The sequence below is a fragment of the Thamnophis sirtalis genome, unplaced genomic scaffold (assembly GCF_051295495.1).
Source record: "Thamnophis sirtalis isolate CommonGarterSnake01/CBP01778 unplaced genomic scaffold, rThaSir2_p1.2 scaffold_6, whole genome shotgun sequence".
In the NCBI taxonomy this organism is placed as follows: Eukaryota; Metazoa; Chordata; class Lepidosauria; order Squamata; family Natricidae; genus Thamnophis; species Thamnophis sirtalis.
The window spans coordinates 43,469,575-43,496,263 of NW_028261386.1; the positions used below are offsets into that span (position 1 = coordinate 43,469,575).

At 38.7% G+C, this 26,689-nt stretch overlaps 1 protein-coding gene across 1 annotated transcript in view; it reads right to left on the reverse strand.

Annotated features, from left to right (window-relative positions):
• The window catches only part of PKDCC (protein kinase domain containing, cytoplasmic), a 36,970-nt gene extending 12,063 nt beyond the window's left edge, over positions 1-24,907 (reverse strand). The window contains exons 1-5 of the mRNA XM_014063928.2: positions 23,721-24,907; positions 9,103-9,225; positions 5,943-6,214; positions 4,547-4,626; positions 3,614-3,721 (exon numbers count right to left, since the gene is read on the reverse strand). Of these exons, the coding sequence (XP_013919403.2) occupies positions 3,614-3,721; positions 4,547-4,626; positions 5,943-6,214; positions 9,103-9,225; positions 23,721-24,461 (1,324 nt within the window). The 5' untranslated portion in view covers positions 24,462-24,907. The remainder of the gene's footprint in view (positions 1-3,613; positions 3,722-4,546; positions 4,627-5,942; positions 6,215-9,102; positions 9,226-23,720) is intronic.
• Positions 24,908-26,689: the final 1,782 nt, after the last annotated feature.

Sequence of the window (26,689 nt, forward strand, 5' to 3'; positions counted from 1 at the left end):
ATCCTGACAGCTTCCAGGCATCGGCACATAATGCTAATAAATGAAACCAAAAGGCAATTGTAGAGAATTGTTGGTTAGAAATAATTCTGGCAATGTCAGAAGATTGCCAGAATGTGCAATGTGAGATCAGACTAGTCTATTAAGTAACAAGGAGCAAGCTTTAATCATTCCTTCTACTCAAAATTATGAGGGTCTATGCCAATGGGAGAAAAAGAAGCAAAAGTTGGCCCTTGGTTTTACTATAAATAGGGCTTGCATTTTATACTTGGCAATTACTGTGATTCTTTATTAACAGTTCTAATTTTCACAATAAAATTACTTAACACAGATCTGCTTCTTTGAATCATTGCCTGTGCAGTTTACATTTCTGGTTTCATCTAAGAGAAGCCTGACATCCTCCATCTCTGAAATTTTCCTAGCAATAAGCAGAAGGAAGTGATCTTTAAAAAAAACATAGCAGATACTGAAGTGTTGAAAATAGTAAATGTATTGAGCAACCAAGTTATTTAGGTCATGCAGTTTAATGCTATTTCTTAAGATAGCCTAGGGATGCAGTGGCTCAGTGGCTGAGACGCTGAGCTTGTTGATCAGAAAGGTCGACAGTTTGGAGGTTAGAATCCCTAGCACCACATAACAGAGTGAGCTCCCATTACTTGTACCAGCTTCTGCCAATCTAGCAGTTCAAAAACATGTAAAAATGCAAGTAGAAAAAATAGCAACCACCTTTGGTGGGAAGGTAACAGTGTTCCGTGCACCTTCGGTGTTTAGTCATGCTGGCCACATGACCACGGAGATGTCTTTGGACAGCATTGGCTCTTCGGCTTTGAAACGGAGATGAGCACAACTAGCACATATGTGCGAGGAGAATCTTTACCTTTACCTTAAGATAACTACTTGTCTTTACAAGAGCTCTGCCTGTTCCCAAGAATCAGAATAAAATGTCTACCTTATTTTGGATGCTTGAATTATCAGCTTGCACAGAAAAGGTGGATTCTTGGCCATCTTGGCCAGCAAAATGTCTTTGGTTAACTCTGCTTTCTCTGCTGCTTAAACTATTTTTAACTCAACTTTTGTGGCTACTGGAAGAAAGTAAACATACGAACGAATGCCCTATTTAAGAAGCACACTGTTAAAAGAGTGAGTATAGAACGGAAAACAAATCTTTCTAAAAACTATCTTTATTATCTGAATAGTAAGCAAGCCCATTTTACTCTAACCAGTCAAATTCTTGGACTACAATGTAATATAAATTAGGTAAAATGGGCAGCGGTTTCCTCTTTTTAACTTGTTCGAATCACTCTCAATCTGACTTTAATCAGTCCTAATGACCATTTATTTCAACCACAGCAACAGACTGTTGTTTTTAAAATAGCTACAAGTTGGAAATCTGCCCAGTCTTTTTTTTCCCAGGTTGTTGCCTACAGTATATCAAACTTCTAATGTATTTTCTTCCCTTTTGTTTGTTGGATTGACAAAATTAAATGTTTCTGTCAGATTTCCAAAAAAGAGAGAGAGATGAAAATGATTTAAACTTATTTGTAGAATAACATAGTATCAGTATTAATTTCCTTTATATGTAACAGAATAACAACTGGCTACTTTAAAAAAAAAGTTTCCACTTTATATACATGAACTTAACCACTAATATGTTTACAATAGAACCAGTGGCCAATTTTACAATTATTTATTTTGCTTAATTTATACCATATGCTATTTTACATTATTTTACTCATCCTTTCATGTTCAAATCTTGAGGATTAAGGGAAATTAATTCTTTTTTAGAATTCAAAATCTTAGTATGGTAAAATATGTCTATGACTTGTGAAGCCAAGGTTAGATGCAGATAAAATCATGATTAGAGTAGACCATCTGAAATTAATGGGGCAAATTAGTCTTGACAAACCTATGTCTAATTCTATTCCAGTGATCGATCTATCTATCTATCTATCTATCTATCTATCTATCTATCTATCTATCTATCTATCTATCTATCTATCTATCTATATACCTATACCTATACCTATACCTATACCTATACCTATACCTATACCTATACCTATACCTATACCTATACCTATACCTATACCTATACCTATACCTATACCTATACCTATACACATATACAAATATACAAATATACACACATATATACACACACACACACACATATATATATATATATATATATATACACAGACACACAGACACACAGACACACAGACACATATATATATGTATGTATGTATGTATGTATGTATGTATGTATGTATGTATGTATGTATGAAAAAAGTGAATACTGAAATGTGAATATTGAATAAAATAACAGGAAAACAGATCATATTAGGGGAAAATCTTATAAATGTGCCTATAGTACATAATGAAAAGGGAATATTAAAAATGCATATATTTGGAAAAAATCATATGGTTTTTCATGCACACTCTAATTGATGTAGGGCAGAATGAAAATAAGAATGAAAAAATAACAAATCTATCCTACTTCTTCACAAGCATTACATTTTCAGCCAAAAATATAGCTAATAAGGTGACCTGGTTTGGTGTTTTTTAAACTACTTCAGAACTTGGAGCACTAAACAAATAATTGGTTTATGCAGAACTTATCAATGGAAAGAAATGGTTCAAAGACCCCAAAAATCTTTTTTCAGATCTTGAAAACATGTCAAGAGCATTTTGTTTTATTTGGAGCTCAGTAGTTTTCCACAAAATTTAATTTTAGGAACATTGACCCAAATGAAACATTGATTAGCAGCATGGGTTTTGTGGGAAACTATTTTTAATAATTTTGCAAAGTATAATTACTGTAGATTCAAAATAATCTTGGTTAATGGATTTGATTTGATTTTTATCTTGGCTTTATTAGTTCATAAGTAACTCAAGGAAGTGAGCATGCATAATTATTTATTTACAAGTTCTATTTACAGCTGATAATTTATCCTAGTTCCTTGCAGTCAGTACCACTAACCCACTGAGATATTTTGAATGCAGTATCTGCACAGTGTCTCCAGAAAACCAACTTTAATAATGCAGTGATTTAAGATACATAACTATTAAACCTCCCCTTTGGTACCACAAACACACATATGCTTTGTTTCTATATCACTACAGTGGAATATAATTTATGGCACTATAAAACATTTTACAACTAAAGCACAATGAAAACTTAAGAATCCAGTCCTTCTGTAACATAGCCAAGGTTTATCTTTTAACATTTAGTTATGGGATGACTCAGATTGACAAGAGCTTTCATGCAGATGCATGTTTGTTGACTATGTTGCCACACAGGTGGGTTGTAAATTCCGGCGCTACCAGTTCGCTCTTGCACGTGCTCGCGTACACACACAATGCTTTTGTGAATGCACAGAAGCATCCAAGAGGGTGGGCTGAGCCTCCCGCTGCAGCCACTACCAGTTTGCCAGAACCGGGCCGAACTGGGAGCAATCCACCTCTGGTGCCACAGATGAAGTTCTACTTTAAAGAAGCTTTCCATTTCCCCTTCCCACTTTCTGTGGAAACCAGTTTAAATATGGTTTTCAGATTCTTACATCGTATTTTAAAATTCTAGAAATTTCTTCGATTTCAAAAGCTGGAACTTTACCTGATTTGTGTGGCCATGTTGAGTTCTTAAGATACATGCCACTCTTGTACATATACAAAACTCTTTCAAGATGAATGGCTGTTTCATCTATTCCCCAGCGAAGTTCTCCTATAACAAGAAAAATGGGGGGAAATGACTTAGAGAAGAAAATAAACTCTGCCTTTACAGAAACTCCAGGAAATGTAGAAAGAAAGGCACAAACCTATCATTTTAACTGATTGAGGGAATGAGGGGAAGTAGGCATGGGGGCATCAATGGAGGTTTAATTTCTCGTGTTTACATTTCCACCTTGAAATTCAACCAGAAAGAAATGAAACAAAATGTATCATTTTTATATGGTCTGGTATAAAATGCGAAAGAAAGAAAAAAGGAATAGAATCATTAGGGGGTTGAAAAATGCCATTCAGAATAGATAAGGTAGCTGAGTGGCAAGAATAGAAATCTTCGTCCTAATCATCAAGAAATTGGAGATCTTCCAAAGAAATTCAGTAGTCTTCGACTTACAACAGATCATTTAGGGACCAAAGTTACAATGGCACTGAAAAAGTGACTTATGGCCGTACTTCACACTTACGACCTTTGCAGATTCCCCATGATCATGTGATCAAAATTCAGATGTTTGGCAACTGGTTCTTACTTAAGGCCATTGCTGTGTCCCAAGGTCATGCGATCACTTTTTTCAACCTTCTCACAAGCAAAGTCAATGGGGAAGGGATTCATTGAACAACTGCAGCAAGAAAGGTCGTAAAATGGCTTAACAAATGTTTCACTTAACAACAGAAACTTTGGGCTCAATTGTGGTTGTAAGTTGAGCACTAGGATTCAAGAAATGAAGTATTTCTTCATACAGTGCAAGCCAGGGGCATCTGATGAGTGCAGAATCATGCAGATTTTTTTTTGTCTGATACAGAAATATTCCTTGTATGTTCTTACCGGTAGCATTGACTATCGCATCGAGCAATGGCTTCAAGGATGAAGGGGCACTGTGAGGCAGGAGATATGTAAAGAAAAACCTACAAAACAATGAACCGTGTTAGGTTTGCAATAGTTTGGTAATCGCTGTTGAGGAACACCAATGAATAATAAAATTCCAGTAATGTGCACATTCTTCATGAAGAAAATCTATCCATAAGATCAGTAGGGGTGGACAGCAACTTAAAATGGCACACAATCAATGATTGTCACATCTCTGGGAATTGCAAAAAATAAAACCATGTTCTGTACAGGTAGTTGGTGACTTTCGGTGGCAATTAAAACTGAACTTTCCCTTGGTAAGGAATACAGTTGTAAAATGTGACTTTTATCTTCATTAAGCAAATCTCATGATTTAGAGTAAGGTAACTTCCCCTGAGTTCCCACAACCAAAGTTGGTGGGGAAGCTGGCAGAAACTTGCAAGTCCCAGGCTTCTTTCTTTACTATTAATTTATTAACTTTTCTATTTTTCTTCAACAAAACAGAATAGAGAGAAATTACAAGTTTTCTTGATCTTTACACTCCTGATGATACAATGTAGGATTGCATTTAGGATATTTTTCCAGCCACATCAGTCAGTACATAGTGACCAGTTTTGGTCACCACATTATAAAAAGCATGTTGCAACTCTAGAAAAAGTGCAGAGAAAAGCATAAATCATGCCAATTCTTATGTAGATTATGCCCAACCTGTGACCAACCCAATTGTACAACATTTTTGTGGCAGGCATTAAGCAAACCCATTGTCTACAATGAATGCTTTTTGCTGGAAATTGGAAATAAACACTCGTTTCCATTAAAACAAAAGTGTAAATCATGGGATCCTGCAAACAACCATAAAAGTTGCCAAGTGCCAAAAATGTGTTCACCTGACAGCATCCAGCTGTCAGAATTTTGAATCTAGATTGTAAGTATCTTTTTTGGAATCCATTGAAACTTTGGTTGTAAATCAAAAAATATATGGTACGTATTTCGCTGCTCTTTCAGCTTATATACACGTGCATCACCATTACCAAGCTGAGTTCACAGATCAACCTGCTCCTTGTCTATTACTAATCTTAAAATACTAGCCCTGCCCCATAATCAAGAGATGTACTCATCCAGTTCACCCTCTCCACAATGCAGGATCAACTTTGTGGGATCTAGTAACAAAAATCTTTGCCCAGTAACAAAAATGACTGCCCAGCCTATTTTAATCTCTGAAGTATAACTGCTCATATTCCGGGACAGTGTGACTTCCAGGACAGTACAATAACTTGTAACATACGGCTACTCTTCCTTAATGCCTATTTTCTGGTTTCAATATGTAAACAATAATTTGATTTGTTAAATTATTGGTGTCCATTTGGATCAGTACCTGTATGCATTGTAAAGATTCCTCTTCTCATTCATGCTTTGGCATTTGCCGTCAACAGAACAAGGAAGAGTGAAATTTCTTGCTGGAAATTCCATGAAACAATCTCTGTTGCTAGTGCAGAAGGTTTCCTCATTGCTGGCATCATCCAGATCTGTCACTTTGAGCTCTCCATCCACAATCACAAATTGTCGAGGTCGGAAATCCAATAGAGTTACAGAGCCAAGAGGAGAATGGGCCAGGTAATGCAGAAGCTGAACTAAGCTGAAGCATATCTGAAATCAGAAAAGCCAAGTTGTCACACATGGCTTTTGTAACAGAACAATCCTAATAATATCTGTTTATTGTTAGAGACCATGGAAATTGACAATAAGCCTTCAGCTTTCTTCATTATTAGAAACAGATTCAGCAACTATGAATGCCAAGTGTGCAACTGGAAAGTTTGCTCAATAATTTTTCTTGGTCCTTGGCATACAAATCTGGCTCTCTGATGTCCCGGGTGGAAAATGAAGTTAACATCACACATGCACAACAGAGGTGGGTTCCTACCAGTTTGGCCTGGTTTGAGTGAACAGGTAGTGGTGTGCTGGCCTGGGTCGCAGAACTGACAGTAACCCAGGCTGGCCATGCCTCCGAACCAGTTCCCCAGTCACCATAGTCACCGCCACCATCTTGTTTTGGAATTCTGCACATGCACAGAACAATTTTTACTGAAATGTGCATGTGCTGCAGCACACATCCAGTGCACATGAGCAAGCTGTCAGTAACGCCGGCTAAAATCCACCCCTGATGCACAAATTTCTCAGAAACCAATTTCACCCAATGTTCCAGCATGATCTTGCAAGATACATTTCAAAGTCCACCTCCAGACTGCCTCCAGATGGCTCTGGCACATGGTGCAGCCACACAATTCCATCACATGAGAGTCTATTTGGGAAACAATGGGGCATAAAAATGCCATGGAATGAACTGGTTTCTAACATTGATCCATTAAAAATACTTGTCAGTTGCAAACTGTTCTGCTACAATATAAAGTTCTAGAAAAACCACACCTTAAAATGTATTCATTTTACAGATAGTTTTTGACTTATGACTACAACTGAGCTTAAAATTTATTTTGCTAAATGAGAGAGTTGTTAAGTTAGTTTTGTCCCATTTTATGATACTTGCCACATTTGTTTAAGTGAATCACTGTAGTTGATAAGTTAGTAACATGGTTGTTAAGTTAATCTTATTTCCCCATTGATGTTGCTTGTTGGAAGATCACAAATGATGATCACATGACTCTGAGACACTGCCATCATAAATATGAGCCAGTTGCCAAGCGTCTGAATTTTGGTCATGTGGCTATGGGGATGCTGCAACGGTTGTAAGTGTGAAAACAGTCATAGGTCACTTCTTAATGTGCCATTGGAAACAAACTGTTGTAAGTTGAGGACTACCTATACATTCAATGAGACCCAATGCCAGCCCATGACACCTGAAACAGCTTTTGAAGTCTTGGTCAGTAATTAATGATATCATCATGCAAATACCATACTTATGCAGACATGTAACCTGTAAATTATTTGTATGACACTATCACACATGTCATCATTTTCCTCTTTCTCCCACTGCAAATAATCATGGTGTCAGTACCCTGGCATAGTCTACAAGTTTTGTCACTTCCCACTTACCTTACAGTAACTTGGAATTAGTACAATGATGCCTTGGTACTCAACTGCTTTGGAACTCATCGAGTTCATCAACAAATTTTGACATGAAAATTTTATCCCAATAGTCATAGTTTGTTTACTACTCAACACACAAGCTAGAACCTGTTGGTGTCAGCTGCTTTGTGGCTCACTACATTATGCCTTATGAGAAAAAACTGTTTGGTATTCATCATTTTTGGTACTCATCATCTCCCAGAACCAATTAAAGATGAGTATCAGGGTACCATTATAATAATATTGTCCCCAGGGATCCCCTCTTCATTTTTGTTTTGGTTTTTTTTATCAGTCTCTGTCCTAATAGTTTTTAGGGGATTCAACTCCTGTATTCCTAACCAAAATGGTATTTTATGCTGAGAGCTCCAGTCCCGATACAGCTGAAAAGTGCCAGGTAGCAGAACTGATATCTTCATATAATGAAACAAATACAATGTTTAAAAGTTATGATATTTATGTAGCTGCTTACGAGGCACATCTACATTATATTAAAGTAACTGAAATATATTTACAATTGCCAAGTCGTGTCACAACATTTGAGCACCCCTAATGTTTGGAAATTGAAAGTTGAAAAATTTGAGCCTTCAGTGAATGGCTGTAATTGGGATCAGCAATTCTGTCACTAAGTGCCATGGCTGTAAAGTGTGTGTGTGTGTGTGTGTGTGTAAATCATATGAGTGTGCCAACTCACAATAGCAGTTACAGCAGTTGCAATCATTAAGTGAATAGCATGCAGTTGCTAAGCTCAACATCACCTAATTGCAACTTCATACTCCTACTTGCTTCCTCTCTTTTGCTTGTGAAGATTGCAAATGGAATCACGTGTCTGCAGAATGCCACAACTATTACAGAAGTGTGCCGGTTGATAAAAATGTAAATTATGATCAGGTGACCATGGGGTCAGTGCAACTGCCACAATTACAGGTACTTGTCGACTTACAACGGTTCATTTAGTGACCATTCAATGTTATAATGGCACTAAAAATGGAGTTATGACTGTTTTTCACATTTATAACCATTTCAGAATCCTCATGATATGTGGTCAAAATTCAGACACCTACAACTGACTCATATACATGACGGTTGCAGTGTCACAGTGTCATATGATCACATTTTGTGACCTTCTGACAAGCAAAGTCAATGGGGAAATAAGATTCACTTAACAACCACGTTACTAACATCAACTGCAGTGATTCGCCTAACGTCTGTGGCAAGTAAGGTCATAAAATGGATCAAAACTCACTTAATAACTGTCTCACTAAGCAACAGAAATTTTGGGCTCAGTGTGGTTGTAAGTTGAGGTCTACCTTTATAAGGATCGAACATAAGTCTCTTCATTCAATACCATCATAACTCTGAAAGGTAGCTGGCTGCATAGTCTCTAAGCAAGGACTACCTATACTCATTTTGTGCATATCAAAACAGAGCCATTAGACCTTTGTAATTGTACTTACGTGAAACCTGTCCTCCCATGAAGTCTGCAAAAGCTGTATCATCTCCAATGGTGAACCTAGTTCTGTGATGGCAGTCAAGGTGTCTGAGATGTCATTGCTGTCTTGGTAACAATATCCATGAAGCTGCAAAGGCAGACATAGGAAATGTGATTTATAAACCCATTTATTGTATGGAGTTCTCCATCATCCCATTATCTACTGACCTCACACAGTGATACAGTTGAAAACCTGGACAAAAACCTTACTGTGCAGAGAGAATTGGCATATTTAGAACAGAACAAGAGTTAGCCTACAAAATAAAATGCTTCTATGCAGGAGACTGTTCACCAAGATAGATAAGCAGGTAATAAAAAGTAAAGGTTCCGTCAAATTGAATTCAGCTCCTGGGTAACTATATGGTCATGTCCCCAGATTTTTCTTGGCAGCAGCACAGAAGTAATTTGCTCTTCTTTTTTGCAGGTTTCACACACAGAGACACACACAGTTTTACAGACAAGCCTACAATTTCACCATTTCTGTATATGTAGCTCCTTTTCTCTCTGTTTAGAAAAATTTGTAAAAACGCCTGTCTTCTGCCAGGCTTTCCATTATAATTAATTGATTTTAGTATCAATTTTAATTAAGCTTTAAGTTTTTAGACTCTATGCTTTCGCTTTGTTAGCTTTCCCTGAGAATCAACTGAATTTTTTGCAAAACAGAACTACAAGAGCCACAGAATTCCTGGATAGAAGTCCCCTTAAGCTGGAAATTATTTATTATGTATTATATTTATTATTATTATTATTATTATTATTATTACTATTATTATTCATTAAATTATTATTTAATTATTAAAACTAAAAAAGGGCCTAAATGGGATGACATAGAGTTGGGGCTGGGGGGGCAGGGCCACCCACAATTTACGGTACCAGTTCAGGGGAACCAGTCCAAATTGGTAGAATACCACCTCTGACTGGTAGTCCTTGACTTATTTAACAACTGTTTGAAATTACAATGGCACTGAAAAGATAGTGACTAACAACCAGTCCTTACACTTAGAACTGTCATAGCATCCTATGTGATCAAATTTTGGGTGCTTAGCAATTAGCATGTATTTACAATGGTTGTGATCAACATTTACAACTTTCCCAGCTGGGTTCTGGCAAGCAAAATCAATGGGGGGGGGAGTCAGCTTTGCTTAATGGCCACACGAATCATTAACAGCTGCAGTGATTTGCTTAAAAACCATTGGCAAAAAAGATTGCAAAATCAGGTGCGGCTCACTTAACAACTGCCTTGCCTAACAATGGAAATTATGGTCTTAATTGTGGTCGTACATCAAGGAGTACCTGTAGATAATTTGGCATGAAACAGGTACTTTCAGATTATATAGTTTGTACTTTCAGTCTATATAGTTTGATTTCTGAAACAGAGAAATGAGAAATGTCAGGTGGTTATTCAGTTGAAGGGCAAAATAAGATCGAAGACGATGGGGATGTCAAGTAAATGTGAGAAGTGAGAATTCTATTGAGGATTGTGTTGTCATCTGCCTGTAATTACTACTATTGCGGGAAAAGCCAAGACAAAGAACAAATGAGTACAGGAATTTCCAAGCTGTCACAACAGCAAATACTATGATTTTAAAGGAAGTTTGACAAAATCCAACATCAGATTTCTTCCTTAAGATGCAGAACTTTGACAGAGCTATGCGCATCCTTTAGACATTTAGAAGGAACCAGAGTCACATTCCAAAAAGTGCTCCTGCCAGCAGAATCCACATTTGAATTTAATTGAGATCAGATTGATTAAATGCTGGTCTCCATGGATTGAACAGTGTTCCTCCTTTGTAACATCAAAAATATATAATTCAGCTACCAGTTTTAACAGTGCTCTGGGCAACTTTCCACTAACTGGATTAACTTTCCGCCTAGGACAAATGAGAAACTGTCATACTGCAATATTCCTAAAGCTTAAAAAACTTTGAATATATTTGGATTTCATTTGCTACTTATCATTAGGGAGATGTGGATGTTCCACTTTGTAAAGAAAATGCAGCAACATAATTAAATTCTTAAATCATATCACATTGAGTTTTGTGCCACCCTGAAGTCTAGCCAGGAATTACTGAGGCAGTGGTGCTATGTCCAACCTTAATTGCTTTAGGAAAAGTCATCTTGATTTAAGCGTGTTGAAATCCACACATTGGACATGAACTAATTTTAACAAAGATCAAATTATTGACTTCTTAAGGAAGAAATATAAAGTTGAGAAAGTAAGGGGAATTATATCAGCAGTGTAATTCGATAAGTGATTATGTACAACTCCAATTATGTTGATCACCTCACTATTTATTAGGTTGTGCATAATTTAGCATAGAACCTATTTGAGCAAACGAAGAGGAAAGGTCACCATCTGAAAATACATAATAACTCATCTCTATTATGTGCACCCTGTGGAATGGAAGTAGTGTCCAGAAAAATAGAGCTTAGATGATGTGTGTAAATAAATAACATTATTTTCACTGATTGGAGTTTCCTCCAAAGAATTCTTGTAATGAATGGTTAGTGTAGAATTCAGAGTTAGATCCCCTTAGCTCTCCTTACCAAACTATACCTTCCTTTGTTCTCAAGTGAAACATGGACTGACTACTAAATCAGTTTAAGTCTACTTTTTAGATAGACATGCTCTCTACATTCTAAAACCTTTCCACACATAAAACCGTCTTACATTGTAAATGTCAGTAGCCTGGAAACAGTACCGAAATTAGTAGCAATTGATTCCATAACAGGCCTTTCCGGGGAGTATTCCTAAGGAAAATAGATGAGGTTGCAAATCATCAGTTCCTATTAAAGAAGCAGCAACTGAGAACAGAGTTTTTAGGAGTGATTTATATGATGCATATGTCAGAATAGACAAATTAGCCTGGATTATTTCTCATGAAGGACAGTTTTCAAAGTGAGTAAGGATGGTGGAGGGGTTTTTTTTAGCCAACATCATTGTGTACCTTGTGTCTTATGTAAAAAGATCCCCTCCTTATCACACCTTATACAAGACAGCCCCCACAACACACACACACACACACACACACACACACTTCATAGTTTCTAGCATCTAGACAGCTACAGCTACTTCAGAGAAGAGACACACAACTCATCTAATAATGACAAGGATAGTTAGGGGAAGTTTACAGTTGTATCAGCTCTGGCTTCTAGCAGGAGCAGAATTCCCGCTAACAGATCTTTTCTTCACTCTTAAAAGCTCAGGATAACATCTGGGCCTTAGGGAAACGTTCTTGCAATAAAGAAGCACTTTATGTAATTTATCTTTCTTCACCAAGCCGCATCTGTCTGCTCTTTTGGCTGACTCCTGTCTCCCACCCCCACCTCAAATCCCATGGGTTGCACAAGAAAAGGAACATATGGTCACCTCCAATGAATCACCAGAAGGTGGCACTGCTTTGACCTTTCTAACGTCCATCAAACACCAATTTGGACCTATGCATCCCTTTAAATAATTTGTATGCATCAAGACTCTTTAATTGTTAATTAAAGAGTTATCATGAATCAAGATAAAACAACAAAGAGATTTTCATGCATTATTTAAGGGGCATATAATCACTCACTTAAAAATATTAAATAGTGTTGAGGGAGGCAATGGTAAACCACTTTTTCAGATTGAGGGGAAATGATATAACATGTGGCTACTCAGTAAAATTCATATCAAGTATGGACTTGAAGCAAGACCAATAATAATTAATTTGCTATTAATCTTTAACTAATATTTTCCTTCCTGTCTTTAAGTGCTTTAGATAGAACCATTGTTTTATACCAGCTGCAAGATAATATCATATGAAATATTCCCTAGAAGAAAGTTACTCCTTAGTGCATTTCCTATCAAGAAAGGGGGAGGGGAGAAATCGCCAGAAAACTTCCATATGGAAAAGCTTTCATTAGATGAATAAGGCACAATAGAAACAAAACTGTTCCTTAGTAATTGTTTCTTTGTAATTGGCTCCCCCAAAAATGAGAAGAATCATTTAAGACAAGCTGTTTATGCCTGCCTGAGCATTTGTGCCAACCGAGAAGGCTTATAATTATATTTGATTACAGTAAATCAAACATCACCATTATCTCTTTACAATTGCATCCATTGTTTGAAATTAACAGTTCTACTACTGCAGTTCCAAAGGAAATAATTTTTCAACCTTCATCTCCAGATTGCAATGTATAGTAGTCGAGGGTGTCTTGACACTAAACTACAAACTATCCATATTTATCTCCCAACAAAAATGCAAGGTCTGGAATCTCTCCTTCTTCAACCCACCTACCTCCACTTCCACAAAAGAAAGCAACCACATTGCATAGAAATAGGAGAAAGAGGCAGTTACCAGTAGCTACCAGGTTTCATAGAGAGCAACTGCACAGCAATTAACAGAATTAAATAAAATTTCAGAAATAAATCAGACTTTGATACCTCTCTTTTGCAAAGGTCCCTCATTACTAAATTGATTTTCCTTCTTCCACTTCCTTCATTCCAAACACAGCAACATTAAACTGGCTATTAAAATGTCTCCCACTAAAATGCCCACTTGCTAAGAGAATAGGAAAGAGGTGGAACAAGCAAACACTTGATTGTGCTATATTTTCTATGGGTTTGGGTCTTCAGGTCAATGCTGCCTCCTGGCAATTACTTTGACCAGTCCTCACAGTTCTCTTGGCAAACATTTAGGAAATGGTTTGTTCTTGCTTTCCTCCTAGAACTAAGAGAAAGCGATAGGTATAAAGTCACCCACTTGGATTCATACCTAAGGCAAGATTAGAACTCACGGGACTCCTAATTTCTAACATGTGCCTTAATCACTACACCAAACTGTCCTCTTGAGTTATACAGAACAAACTTATGCAAACTGTACTAGTGACACCGTAATAAAAGAAAGGGGGGATTTTTGTTGTTCTTGTTAAATAGAAGGTTGGGATTTTTCAGCAATTGAACCTTCCCAGTCTTGTGGGTCATACTTTACTTCTCATATGCCCAGTGAATAATTTGCCATATCCAAGATGAATGGATAAAATGAAATGATACACACAAAGTCAATGAGATCCTTAGGAGTGCTCAGTTTTCATTCTCTCTATCTATGTAGAAATTAATCTATTCTATTCAATCTGTTCTGATGATTTAGATATTCATTCGTTCTAATTTCCCCTTGCCAAATAGTATTTTAAAAATTCAGGAAAAAAATATACTTTATTATTTGAATATAACCTTTGGAACTATAACAGACAGACACAATATTTAGCTGCCAGGATGCTAACCATATTTAGACTTATTTCATGCAATTTTTCTGGCTGAAGATTTTCAGGCATTTTTTTTTAATTGTTTTGCCTGCCTCCCCTATGGTGCCATTTCAATTTCTAATGGGCACTTAACACACTTTTCCTACCTAATGCTCTTCGGAGATGAAACATTGTTTTTCTATCATAGACATCATTAAGTATTACCTGCATTTTGAAAAACAAAAGTACACTGCCTTAATTAATCATGGCCCACTTTATAGTTAACCCAAAACATTTCATCAACATGTACTACATACAGAATGTTTTGAAAGAATGCATTTAAAAATACAAACACAATCTAAGGGTGACTGTGAGGCCTGGCAGGATAAGAACTGGGAAGGGCTGAAACAGTAGAAGAATAAGTCTGTTATCTTACAGACACACTTCAAGCTGTCATCTGGAAGAGATTTACAAGGAAAATGTCCCTTGCAGGGTCACATGTATGTCTAAGGGAAGACCCCCTTCCACTTAAAGTAAGACTTGTGACCACATTCAATTTGAAAAGGCCCAAGAAGGCATAACCTCTATGGGTGACCAGTCAGCAAGGAACAATTTGTATATTAGATGGAGGACTTAGAATAAAATAATATTTATTTATTTATTTTAGAAGTAGTCTCTGCCTCTTGAAACAAAACATTCTTTCTAGAGTTGCACTACTCAGGTCTTTTGCTTTCATTGCATGCAAAGTAAGGTGAAATTATAAGAAAGCTCCAGATGCTCAAGCAATCACTTATTTTAAAAAAATACACAAGGTTAGAGACTTGTTCAATCATATAGTTTGCATTTGTTTTCTTAAATGCTGCTCTTCTGCAAAAAAAATTAGATACCCAATTGGGGAAGGTTGCATTGTTGCTATGATTCCATGATAATATGCATAGTATATACTTCCAGAGAACTCTTACCTGCATTTCCTTGCTTATATAATAAAATTTGAATAAAACATTAAGCAAGACTCCAGATTTAAGCAGTGAGCATAACAATTTTACAGTTGGAAAGAACAATAAGCTTAGTCAAGGTTGCTCTTGAAAATATTACATATTTATTGAAAACGTACCAAAACCACTCAAGGTGAATTACAGAATAAATAATGAAACAATGAACGAAACATTTTTTTTCCTATAGCAAATCCTTCAAGACACTTTTAAGAAGCAAAAGATAATAATAATCATTAAAAACCTGTACTGAGGGAAAGTTGCCTTTTCAACAGGCAACTTTAAATGCCTGGAGGCCATGAGGATCTGAATGACCACACGCGCGCGCACACACACACACACACACAGATGCACAGACCTTTTTATGTTTAATTTTATCCATCTTTGCTTCTTATTTAAATTTTATACAGAGTTTTTATATTTTAATATTTTACTTGAAGAGTGTCCTTCTGTGAGGGAGATGGGTAATTTCTAAATTTGAAAAATTAAGTTTAAAAATGTAGTTTTGTAATGAGTCTGTTTTGGCACTTGGTGGCATGAGAGATATTTAACTTTAGGGGTCCTTAGTGTTCTCTGAGCTTTGTTGTTTTCTTGCAGACGTTGCATTAACCCAAACTAGCTACTGCACTGATGATGTTACCTAGTTTGGATAATGAAATGTCTGCAAGATAACCAAAGCTCAGAGAACACCAAGGACTTTCTATTTCAACCCTGAGCTACAAAGATTCTCCTTTATCAGTATGTTTGTGTTATTTAACTGGTTTTAGTCTCTCTGAGTTATTCCATGTAATATCGGTAGCCATAATAAATGTGTGGCAGCCATTCCTGTGGAGATCATAAGAAACTACTGTACACTAAATTCAATTATGCCAAACCAGGTAGAAGCAAAATGGGATCATCAGGCTGACATCCGTTCTGTGGGCTGTTTGCCACACTTCTCTGTATGGAAAGCTGTTTGCCTACAAATAAGTTGCCATGTCAAACCAGCCGTCCATCTGCTTACCATTTTAATCATCCAACATTGCAGGAAACTATATTCAGAAGCAGAAGATTCATTCTTATTTGTCTCCTTATAGTGGGGCTGTCATTCTAAATAAACTTAATCAGGAATAAGCATAGGTATTTGCAACAGGAGTTGCCCTCTAGCAACTGGGTCTAGGTTACAACATTAGTCTACAATCCTAAATACATTTATAAAAGATTAATATAATTTTCATGTCGTAAACTTAACTATGGTGTTAGAAATACCATTTATACTTCTACCTTAAACTATTTATCTGTACTTGTCAAAAAAGTAAAACATTTACCAGTCCTGATGCAATCACATGTTGCTCACATCCAGACTATTTTTCTCTACCCTTTTCCCTCAAGAGAGGACTGTTAAAACTTTACAATTTCCTTATCTATGTCTAAACTACAAATACTCAAGTACTATCTTCTAAATAAAAGATTTTACAGTGTTTTAGAACATCTGTCTTAGTTCTTCCCATTAGAGAAGAAACTCCACAAAAAAAAATCCAAATAGCTTTCCCAAGTATCCTGCCATGGATTGAGGAATGACAGAAGGCACCTATGGAAGATCAAACTCACCTTTCTTCAATCCAGTAACCTTCAAATATATTGCACTACAATTTCCATCATTTTCAGTTACCCTGTGCTGGATAGAGATTATGCTAATTTCCTCCAACTAGAAGAGCATCAAATTGGGGAAGGCTAATCTATATGGAATAAGTAACCTTTGCCTTATCTGTGCTGACTCATTCACTCCAATTCAAAATTAAACGTGAGGCTCTGTCCCAAGCCATCTACCAGATCTAATTTTATACCCAAGGATAGATTGACCATACTAATTAAAAATAATATTTCCCAACATTGTCAAGAATTTCAAGTGCTAATATATATGATCTCAGAAATCCTTGCAACAATCCTACAACATAAATGCATGATATTACTGTTAGTGTAATTGAGAAACTTATTGTTTTGTTGCCTCCCAAAAATCATTTAAAAGGTATAGTTCCCTTGTCCAGTTGTGCCTGACTCTGGAGAGTCAACTAAACGCAGACAATGGTTCAAGGACTTACATCCTTAGGATTAAAAGAAGCTGGACAAGGTTTGGTTTGGTTTGGTTTGGTTTGGTTTGGTTTGGTTTGGTTTGGTTTGGTTTGGTTTGGTTTGGTTTGGTTTGGTTTGGTTTGGTTTACTAAGCTTCAGTTTCATTCTAGATCAGCAGAATGCCAATGTGATTTTCCTTACATGTATGGTAAAAAGAATGGAGCAACTGTATTGTCAGCCTGCATGAAGCTTTACACATTTCTTGCAACAATGGCTGTTGCTCTGACTTGAAGCAAATAAAGATGCACATCAAAATGGTAGATGTATCTCAATTTACATGGGCAAGCTGACTTATTGCAGGAGAAACACAAATACTTGAGATGTTCAGAGTTCCAATCACCACCTTAAGCAAACTCCACCAACAACTTTCATGGAGCAGACAGGCTTGTCCATTATTCTGCACAACCAGGACATTTTTTTAAAAAAAACCTCCTGAACACCTTGGTAATCCAGTGACCATTTCAGATCTCTCCATAATTCCTTCTCCCTGCATCTTGTATCCAGGATTATTTTCTGCTCATTGCATTGGTGTCTACTGAAACCAAAGGTCAGGTAAATATGAGTGTGCAAAAAAAAATTCAAAACGTTGACATGGCTCTTGGCTTTTAAGGTTAATCAATTGGCTCTGTGGTCTTGAATCAGAAGTACTGACCCATCTAATATTATTATAACAACCCATAGTTTGGGTGGACCTCCCTCATTGTCCAAGTGCCCAGAGCCCAAGCTGAAGCTTCCAAGATGCTTTCAGCGGCTGCCCTGATCCTGGCTGCCCTGATCAATTCTATTGCAGTAATCAAGCCTGGAAATTCCAAAAACATGAATCAGTACAGCAAGAAATTGGCAAAACCTTCTAATGAATCAAAGATGGGGGGAGAATATCAGATTGTCACTTATTAAGTCCACATATTTTTTTACTGGACGGGAAGAGATGTGGGTTGAATTTTTAGAGTTCATCCAGAACTAATCCTATTCAAAAAAAGGGAGTTACAAATTGTGTGCTAAACTGTCCTGCACAAGTCTGATTTCTGGCCAGAGGGTTAGACACCCCTCCAGTATAAGGCACTATTCGTGAATAAATAGACTAATTCACTAATGCTTTGGAGGCCCTTGGCAACCCGTCACTCACTGTAGATGGATGTGCTGCTGAACTGGAGAGAAGAGCGGGAGAATGGGTGGTCTCCAGTGTATTCCAAGCACTCAAGGAAGCAGCAACAGGAAAATAAGCTTCTGTTCTTGAAAGCTCTCTACACTTTCTCTGGACACTAAGAGCTTTGCTTTAGGAAATTCACCTAAACAGACTGGGTTTATTTAGAAAGTCTGCCCCCCTGTCAAAATTAAATCAGAAACCAGGAGAGTCTGAGGTGGGGGTGTCAAAAGGATGGAGTTTCAAGCATTCCCAGAAATTTATATAAAGAGATCAGTGAAATCACCCATATTGCTAGTGCCTGGAAGTAGAAGTTCATTTTGTCATTATTACCTTCAAGGCGGAATGGAAGGAAACAAAGTTCAGAATTTAGAAGAAAGCCAAATTTCTCATCATGACATTGGGTCTATGCAATTCGTTACAGAAGAAATGACCACATTTACAGTCTTAGATATTTCAAAGTAGAGCAAAAACTTTTAGTAAACCAGGATAAATCTCTCTAGTGTGCTAAGTCATATTTATACCATTAGTTTTTTTCCAATCTTCAAAATAAATTTTCTTAAGGCGGCTTTATAGAAGTTAAATAACCATTTAAAAACAAATACCTAAATTTAAAAAAAACCCAAAAATATTAGAAAAGTGAAAAATCAATTTTACAGGAAATGAAATGAATAAAAGCCTTTGACAAAATATTAGACACAAGGCAAATTTTTAAATTCTCTCATCACTATTGGGAAGACTGGGACTTATTTGTCTCTTTAATTCACCTAGGATGGCAGGGATATCTAGTGGACAACCTTGTGAAATTACAGGTAGTCCTTGACTTACAACAGTTCATTTAGTGACCATTCAAAGTTACAATAGCACTGAAAAAAAGTGACTTGCAACAATTTTTCACAGTTACAATCTTTGAAGCATCCCCATGCTCATGGGATCAAACTTCAGATGCTTGGCAACTGGTTCATACTTATGACTGTTGCTGTGTCCCAAGGTTATGTGATCACTTTTTGCAACCTTCTGACAAGCGAAGTCAATGGGAAAGCTAGATTCACTGAACAACTAGGTTACTAACTTTTCAACTGGAGTGTTCACTTAACAACTGAGGAAGGAAAGGTCATAAAATAAGGCAAAACTCACTTAAATGTGTCACTTAACTACACATATTTTGGGCTCAATGGTGGTCATAAGTTGAGGACTACCTGTATTTATGCACAAGTAAAATACCATGATAAGTTATGGGGCAGTGGTTAGAATGCAGAATAGCAGGCTAACTCACTACTCACTCCAGGAGTTTGATTCTGACCAGCGCAAGATTGATTCAGCCTTCCACATCAGTAAAATGAGGAGCCAGATTGTTGGGGGCAATAGATGACATGCTCAGAGACCACTGTAAAGCATTGTACAGCTGTATATAATGCTAAGTGCTATTGCTATCCCTAACAGAACCTCTTGGTCAGGAAAGCCACCTCTTGCTGGGAAAGAAGTAGTGAGGAGCACAGTTGGCTATCTCTTGCTGTATTTGTGTACTTTTAGAGATTTCTGAGAATCATCTGGCTGTCCATAGTTTAAAATGTGAGTGATGTTGGTTTAAAGCAGGGGTATCCAACCTTGGCAACTTTAACACTTATGGACTTCAACTCCCAGAATTTCCCAGCCAGCATGGCTAACTAAGGAATTCAGGAAGTTGAAATCCACAAATCTTAAAGTTGCCAAAATTGGACACCCCTATCTGGAGGGATATTCAGATGGATCCTTTCTTGCATTCTATGAAAATTGCTGAGCAATAGAACATCCAGCTTAAAGCTGAAATAGTAACAGAATATTCAGCCACATTCTAAAATACCCTTTTATTTTACCCCTGAAGAAAGAATAGATTTGGTATTCTAGCAGATTCAGTGAGACTCCTTTGCCTGGGACTTTCAATTCATTTCAAACTGATTTCAAGATTAGAAGCTGTAATACAAATTTAAATAATACACAGGAATCTAGAAGTTTTGAAGGGCTACAGCTTCCTATTATGAAGCAGAATGAAACCAGAACTAACTATCTGGAATAAAAACTGGAGTTCATGACAACTTCAAAGAAAACCGTAACCCCACTTCAGACAATGAAGTGGATTGACTACAGATTCATGAAACTGAAAGCCACAGTGTTGCCTTACTCCACACATCCTCTCAAAAATCTATTTCAAAGATCTCAGGGAAAAAACAAAAAATCTAAGAGTGGGACAGGAAGCATAATTAGCTAAATCTCTCAGCTTCAATTTTCTTCACATTTTTAACAACTATTTAGTCCTAACTTGCATTTTACAGATCCACATTACCATTTCCTCCAAGATTTGCAGAATTAAGTCAACTGGGAGCAGTAACATTGCTTTTTTTTATTTTCCATCTGTCTTTCCTGCTGTGAATAGGATATCTCAGTCAAGGAAGTCTTGCTTTGCTTTGGCGTTCTCACAAGCACAAATGTTCATAGGTAAACATGGTTCATATTATTTAAATGAATTATTCCATAATTGATGGGGTATATTTGTGTGTGAAGAGCACATAATTAACAAAGTTATAATTGCAGTTGCAAGATAGGTAGATGTTGAAAGGAACATGGCCATCAAGTCACTCAAGAAAGAAAAGGGGAGAAACAGGATAGGGAAGACAAGTTGCAAGAAATACTTTAAAAAACTTCTCATCCACCTTTTCTTAATTTCATGGACCAAAATAAAATAAAAAAGATGTGCTGTTGTTGTTTTTTACTGAAAATCCACACCTTCTTCTCCAAAGAGCAGTTCTCCAGGAAGTACCCATGTACAGTGATTACTGAAGAGCACCATCAAATTATTTTCTCCAAGAGAAGAGGCACATAAAATCAGTTCTCAGAGGAGTCCTAAAGAAATGGTTACCACTTGGGATGAAATAGGATGGAGTCCAGAGGAGAGAAGGAGAAGAAAAAGTCACATCAAGTTCTCCTCTAGAGTAGGCCCTTTTATTTGGGAGAAATCTAGGGAAGCCTATGCCCATGTGGACAGAACTGACTGATTTCCTATGCTTTTTCTGAAAATTTGGAACAGGTAAGAAAACGATTCTGATGACCTAGAATAGAAGCGAATGGAGCATTAGTTTAAGTGAGGATTTGGAACAAAAACCACAACCCTGATTACTCCCAGGCATACGTTTAACAGTGTCAAAGAAGAAAGTGAGAAGAGGAAATGAAAAGGAGGAGGGTTTTTCCTCCAGTGTAAGACATTCTGGACAATGCCAGAGGCGGGAGACTTTGCAAGTCAATTTGAATCTCAAAGACTATCCTTGTTTTAAAAACATATAAAACTCAGTTTGAAGGAGGACAAAAAAGAGGGGAAAGGTTTTCGCTGTCAAGCTCCATTGATTGACATATCTGTACTTTTGACAAGAGTGATTTCCCCCCAACAACAAATAAGCACCTAGAATTTAAAAAATGCTACCGGTAACAGAAACTTTAGCCTCCTGTTGCTCTGCTCGCTGCTTATGAAGAATGAGGAGAGTTGCTGCTGCCTAGCCATCTCTGCCCACTCTGACATCTGCCTTGATTTTTTATCCATCATTTCTGGGCACAATGATTTCCAAATCTGCTAAAACTGAAAGCACTCAAAGTTCAATTAATTTCATACATTGGTCCTCAAGCAGTTATGAAATTGACCAATGAACTCCTCTTCAAATTAGTATAATGCGCATTCAATACGGAAACCAGAGCTACTGTAAATGGTCCTTGGTTTGCCTTTGGAAAAAAATAGAGAAATGACTTTACTCAAACTTTTTATTTTTTTACCAATTCTGATTTCTAATGAAAGAAGGTCAAGTTCTGGTCCAGAACCCAGAGTTGCAGGTGTTCCTGTGCCTTATTAAATCCTTACAAAAAACAAGCAACAAGGTTGCGAAGCACCACATTTTCATCTCACTTTTAAGATTCACAATGATTTGGGAGAATATTAAATTTCAAGAGTTTCTGAAAGTAAATTAGCTCCCTGCTTTGCCTACCTTCACCAGTTCAGTATGCAGACAGAAGGAAACAGCTGGATGAGTATTGCACATTTTATTTTGCTGTAAAATTTTCAGATTTACATCACTGCAGCACTTCCCTGTCTGAACTCACAGACTTCCAATAGGTAGGTCCTAATTCACATACAACTAACTGACCTAACACAGACACACAATTTGAAGAGTTTAGAAGTGACAGCATATTTTGTCCAATTACTCAGACTACGGGGATTTTTTGGCCGGCTTTCTCACCATAGAATCAATACTTCCAGTTTAGAAGAAACATTTCACACCTTGTCCCCAAACACCCTGACTGTCATAACATCATCCTTACTATGCATGTCTAAAAATAAAGACTCCCTGAAGCAGAGCTTGGACTCTTTCTTGATGACTGTATGGCCAGGTTCTTGCAATTCGCTCAGGAGAAAATTCAGCAGGATTTACTTGCCAGGAGGCTGCATAAGATTTCCAGCTTCATTTATAGAGATGTCATTAGGCATTACAATTGGGACTTTAAATGGGAAATAAATTCCATGGGAATCTATACATGCTTTAAATTGCTTGGAATTGTGGCCTTAAGATGATGAGGCTGGCACTAGAGTATTCATTCTTCCGCAAACTCTTTGAGAACATTTTCTCTGGCATCTGACCTCTAACAGAAACATCGGTAGCCAAAACAACCTTCTTAAGTTCTAAATCTTGTTCCGGATTTATCCCTGATTTCAACTGCTTGAAACACGATCCTACCTTATCTTCCAAGCCAGTTCAGCTCACTTTATAGCAACTTCCCAATTAGGTTGCAACATCTCATCCCACACTAAACAAGAAATCCCACGTGGCCAGCCGGAAAGTCTTAACTTAATTTTGATAGATGAACACCCTGTTGCCTCTTCCACCAGCCCATCAGGTGGAAGCGAACAGGATTGAAATATGACAAATAATCATTCTGTCTGCTGATAACAAAGCAGCCGTCGCCTTAATATTCCGCTTAAGGAAAAGCAATCCAGTCTGAGTTTGAATCCTAAACCCCGCGCCGCCCATCTCTCACCGCCTGGGCCGCGCAAATCCACCCAAATCTGAAGTCCCTAAGACCAGGGGATCCCCTGCTTACCTGGAGGATGTTGGGGTGCCGCAACCGTTGCAAAAGGACCATTTCCTTGACAATCTTATAGGAGGCCAGCCTGTAACAGTCTTCCAGAGACCCATAGAGCTTGACGCAATTGTCGATGTCGTGCCCCGCAAAGTCGACGGACTTCAAGGCCACCGCCAGGCTCTTGTTGAGCACCGCTTTGTAGACGGCTTTGGTGTAGCCGGAGCCCAGGTAATGGACCTCGGTCACGTTGCTAATGTCCCGGCATCCCAACCGAAGCGGCCCGAGAGAGAGTTCTAGCTTGGATTCGGGGACCCAGGGCGCCCCGGAGGCAACGAGACCGGGCGAACCGAGCTGGAGCCCCCGTGGGCTGCGGTCAGTGGGCGAGGAGGGGAGCCTCGGCGGCGCCAGATCCATGAGCCGCCTCTCCAGAGGTCGCACCGCCGGCCGAGACTTAGCCGCGGCTGCTCCCGCCGCTCCGGCTTCTCCGGGCGGCTGCCTCTGTTGGTACCGCAGCACCTCTTCGTAGCGCTCTCGGATCTGCCGGGCTAAATCCCAGCGCCGGTGACGGCCGCTGCTTCTCCTTGCCGCCTCCCACGACCTGTCCCGAGGCGAGCCCGCCAACGAGTGCGCGATGCCCGCATTTCGCTGCTGCTGCTGCTGGAGGGGATCAAAGGCCGGGATGAATAAGAGGTTGAGCAAAGTGCCCAGCAAGAAGGACAGACAGAAGCCAGCTGCCACGGCCAGCTTTTGCCGCTTCATTGCTCTGCGAAGCTCCACCAGCGAATCTTCCAGCCGGGGCTGCCTTTTGCCTTCGCGATCAGCTTCGCCGCGGTCTCGCTTGCACCATTCCAGATGACAGACGGACGGACGGACAGATGGGGGGGAACCCCGACCAAACCCCCTTCTTCACTCAGCCCTGCTGCCTTGCCACTCCTCGGCGAGGCGAGCTGAAGCCCACATGACACTTGCCTCCTGCCTTGCCTTTATAAACCCGCCCTAAAAGTCTTATTATTAGGCACACCGCTATGAGGAGGGGGGAAAAGGAGTGTTTTTACATACCAAAAAGAAAAAGAAAATCCCAAGCGCTGCTACATTCATTGTGACGCCAACTGATTGACGGCTCGGCCTCGCCAGTGGAAGAGGGAAAACAGCAGAGAGGAGAGCTGGGAAATGAAGTCTTCTCGTCGCAGGTGGCGGCCGGAGAGCAACGGGACGGAGAACTACAGTTCCCAGAAACGGCCCTGACACTCCGGGGCTGGAGAGGCGGCAGGGAGGCTCGATAACGGTGTCGCCTCCCAAAGACAATCGTGAAGGAAACGGGACAGTGGGGAAAGTATATCCCGCTTGCGTGGTCGAAGTCGTGTGGCGCCTCGAGAAGGCAGAACGTGGGAAACGAAGCCTTTGGCCGGGCAAAAAAAAGATAAGGAGCCTTTCAAGGGCGTCGCTCTCTAAGGTCCGAAGGGGATTTGACGTTTGCCCTCCACCCGTCTATCCCAGTCACGCTGTTTCTAAATTGATCCCGTGGGGAGGTGTGGGAAAGACGGTTGCATTTTGCGAGAAAGGGGGAATGAAGTGGCACTTTCCAGCCTCCCGATGGTCGTTTCAGGACCTTCCAAAAACCATGTTGATCCTCGTGTTTATCTCTAGTTATGAATTTGGTTTTGCTGCCCTGAGTTTTCGCGAGTATTTATAGACCTGCATCACCCTGTTCACACCATCAAACAGTTCCGCTTTGACAGTCTTCGCGGCGTTACTTACAGACGTTCAGTTAGCCCGGGGCGGAAACGTTTGGCGCCCGAGTTTAATTACTCGATTTTTTAATAGCCCACCTTTCAAAAATCTGTAGCAACCCCAAAGAGAGAAGCTAGGAGTGGCATGTTTGATTTCTTTTATTTATGAAACACTTTCCTTTAAAAAAAAAAAAAGCAAATCGGATGTATATTTATTTAACTCATACTGCTCATCATGAACCTCAAGCACATGGGTTCGTACATGTGATAAATATTTTCCCCCCTTAAGGCCAAATGACCGAATTGCCCTCCCACGAAAGTGATTCATTTCCACCCCACACACCCCAATGCCTTCGAAATGCATAGCGAAGGGATGTCAATCAATCCGTGACATCGGTCGCTCTACCGGGCTGACAAACGGATCGATTTGCCCGGGAAAATCAACTGTGAATGTAATCCTCGAGACTAGGAATATTAGTAAAATGAGAGCAACCTCAAGCGGTAAACACGGGTAGGGGAGGCTCCTGAATGATTGTATTCACATCACAGGCTTAGCCAGAATCACTCAGGCCAATTTGCATAATTTATGAAACTTGTTCAGTTATAACTTTGGTTTGAGCGGGGGAGGAGGGGGAATCCTAGACCATTTTATTAATCAAATGGTTTGGATAATCAAATGTGAGAACTCGGGAAGAAAATCTGTTGTTGCTCTGGATGTGGTTTTATTTCGGTTTGCCTCCCAGAGTTAATTGCAAGGGGGTGGGATATTGAATTTGCATAGTAAAATAAATGGATCCAGTCGTAACATAGGACCACGCCCCATATCAATGCAAATAATTAAGTGTCATTATCGTCCATTCATGTATTAAGGCATAATAGAAGTAACTTCGCTCTGGGATCATTTGGTAAGGGCGGAGTATCCGAATTAGTAATATCATTAAATAGGGTTAGTTTCACGCTGTGGGAATCATAACAATTTTGGTTGAACTCTAGGGCAAGATCTGACCATCTCTTTTCAAATATGCTTTTCGGGCCATTCCGTTGTTTGGCTTAAAGGGGCCCTAAATTTCTTTCCCAAAGTCTTAAAGGTTTTAGACTTTACTCAAAGAATAAATATAAGACACAATTGATATTTTAAAGGCACGTAATGAAGGCCTCCCTCCCTCTTTCTTCAAATAACTTCAGAAAAGTAAGCGTTCTTCTGACAAGATACTTAAATCAATGGGCTTCTTCTATTTTTCCATCAGAGCATAACCG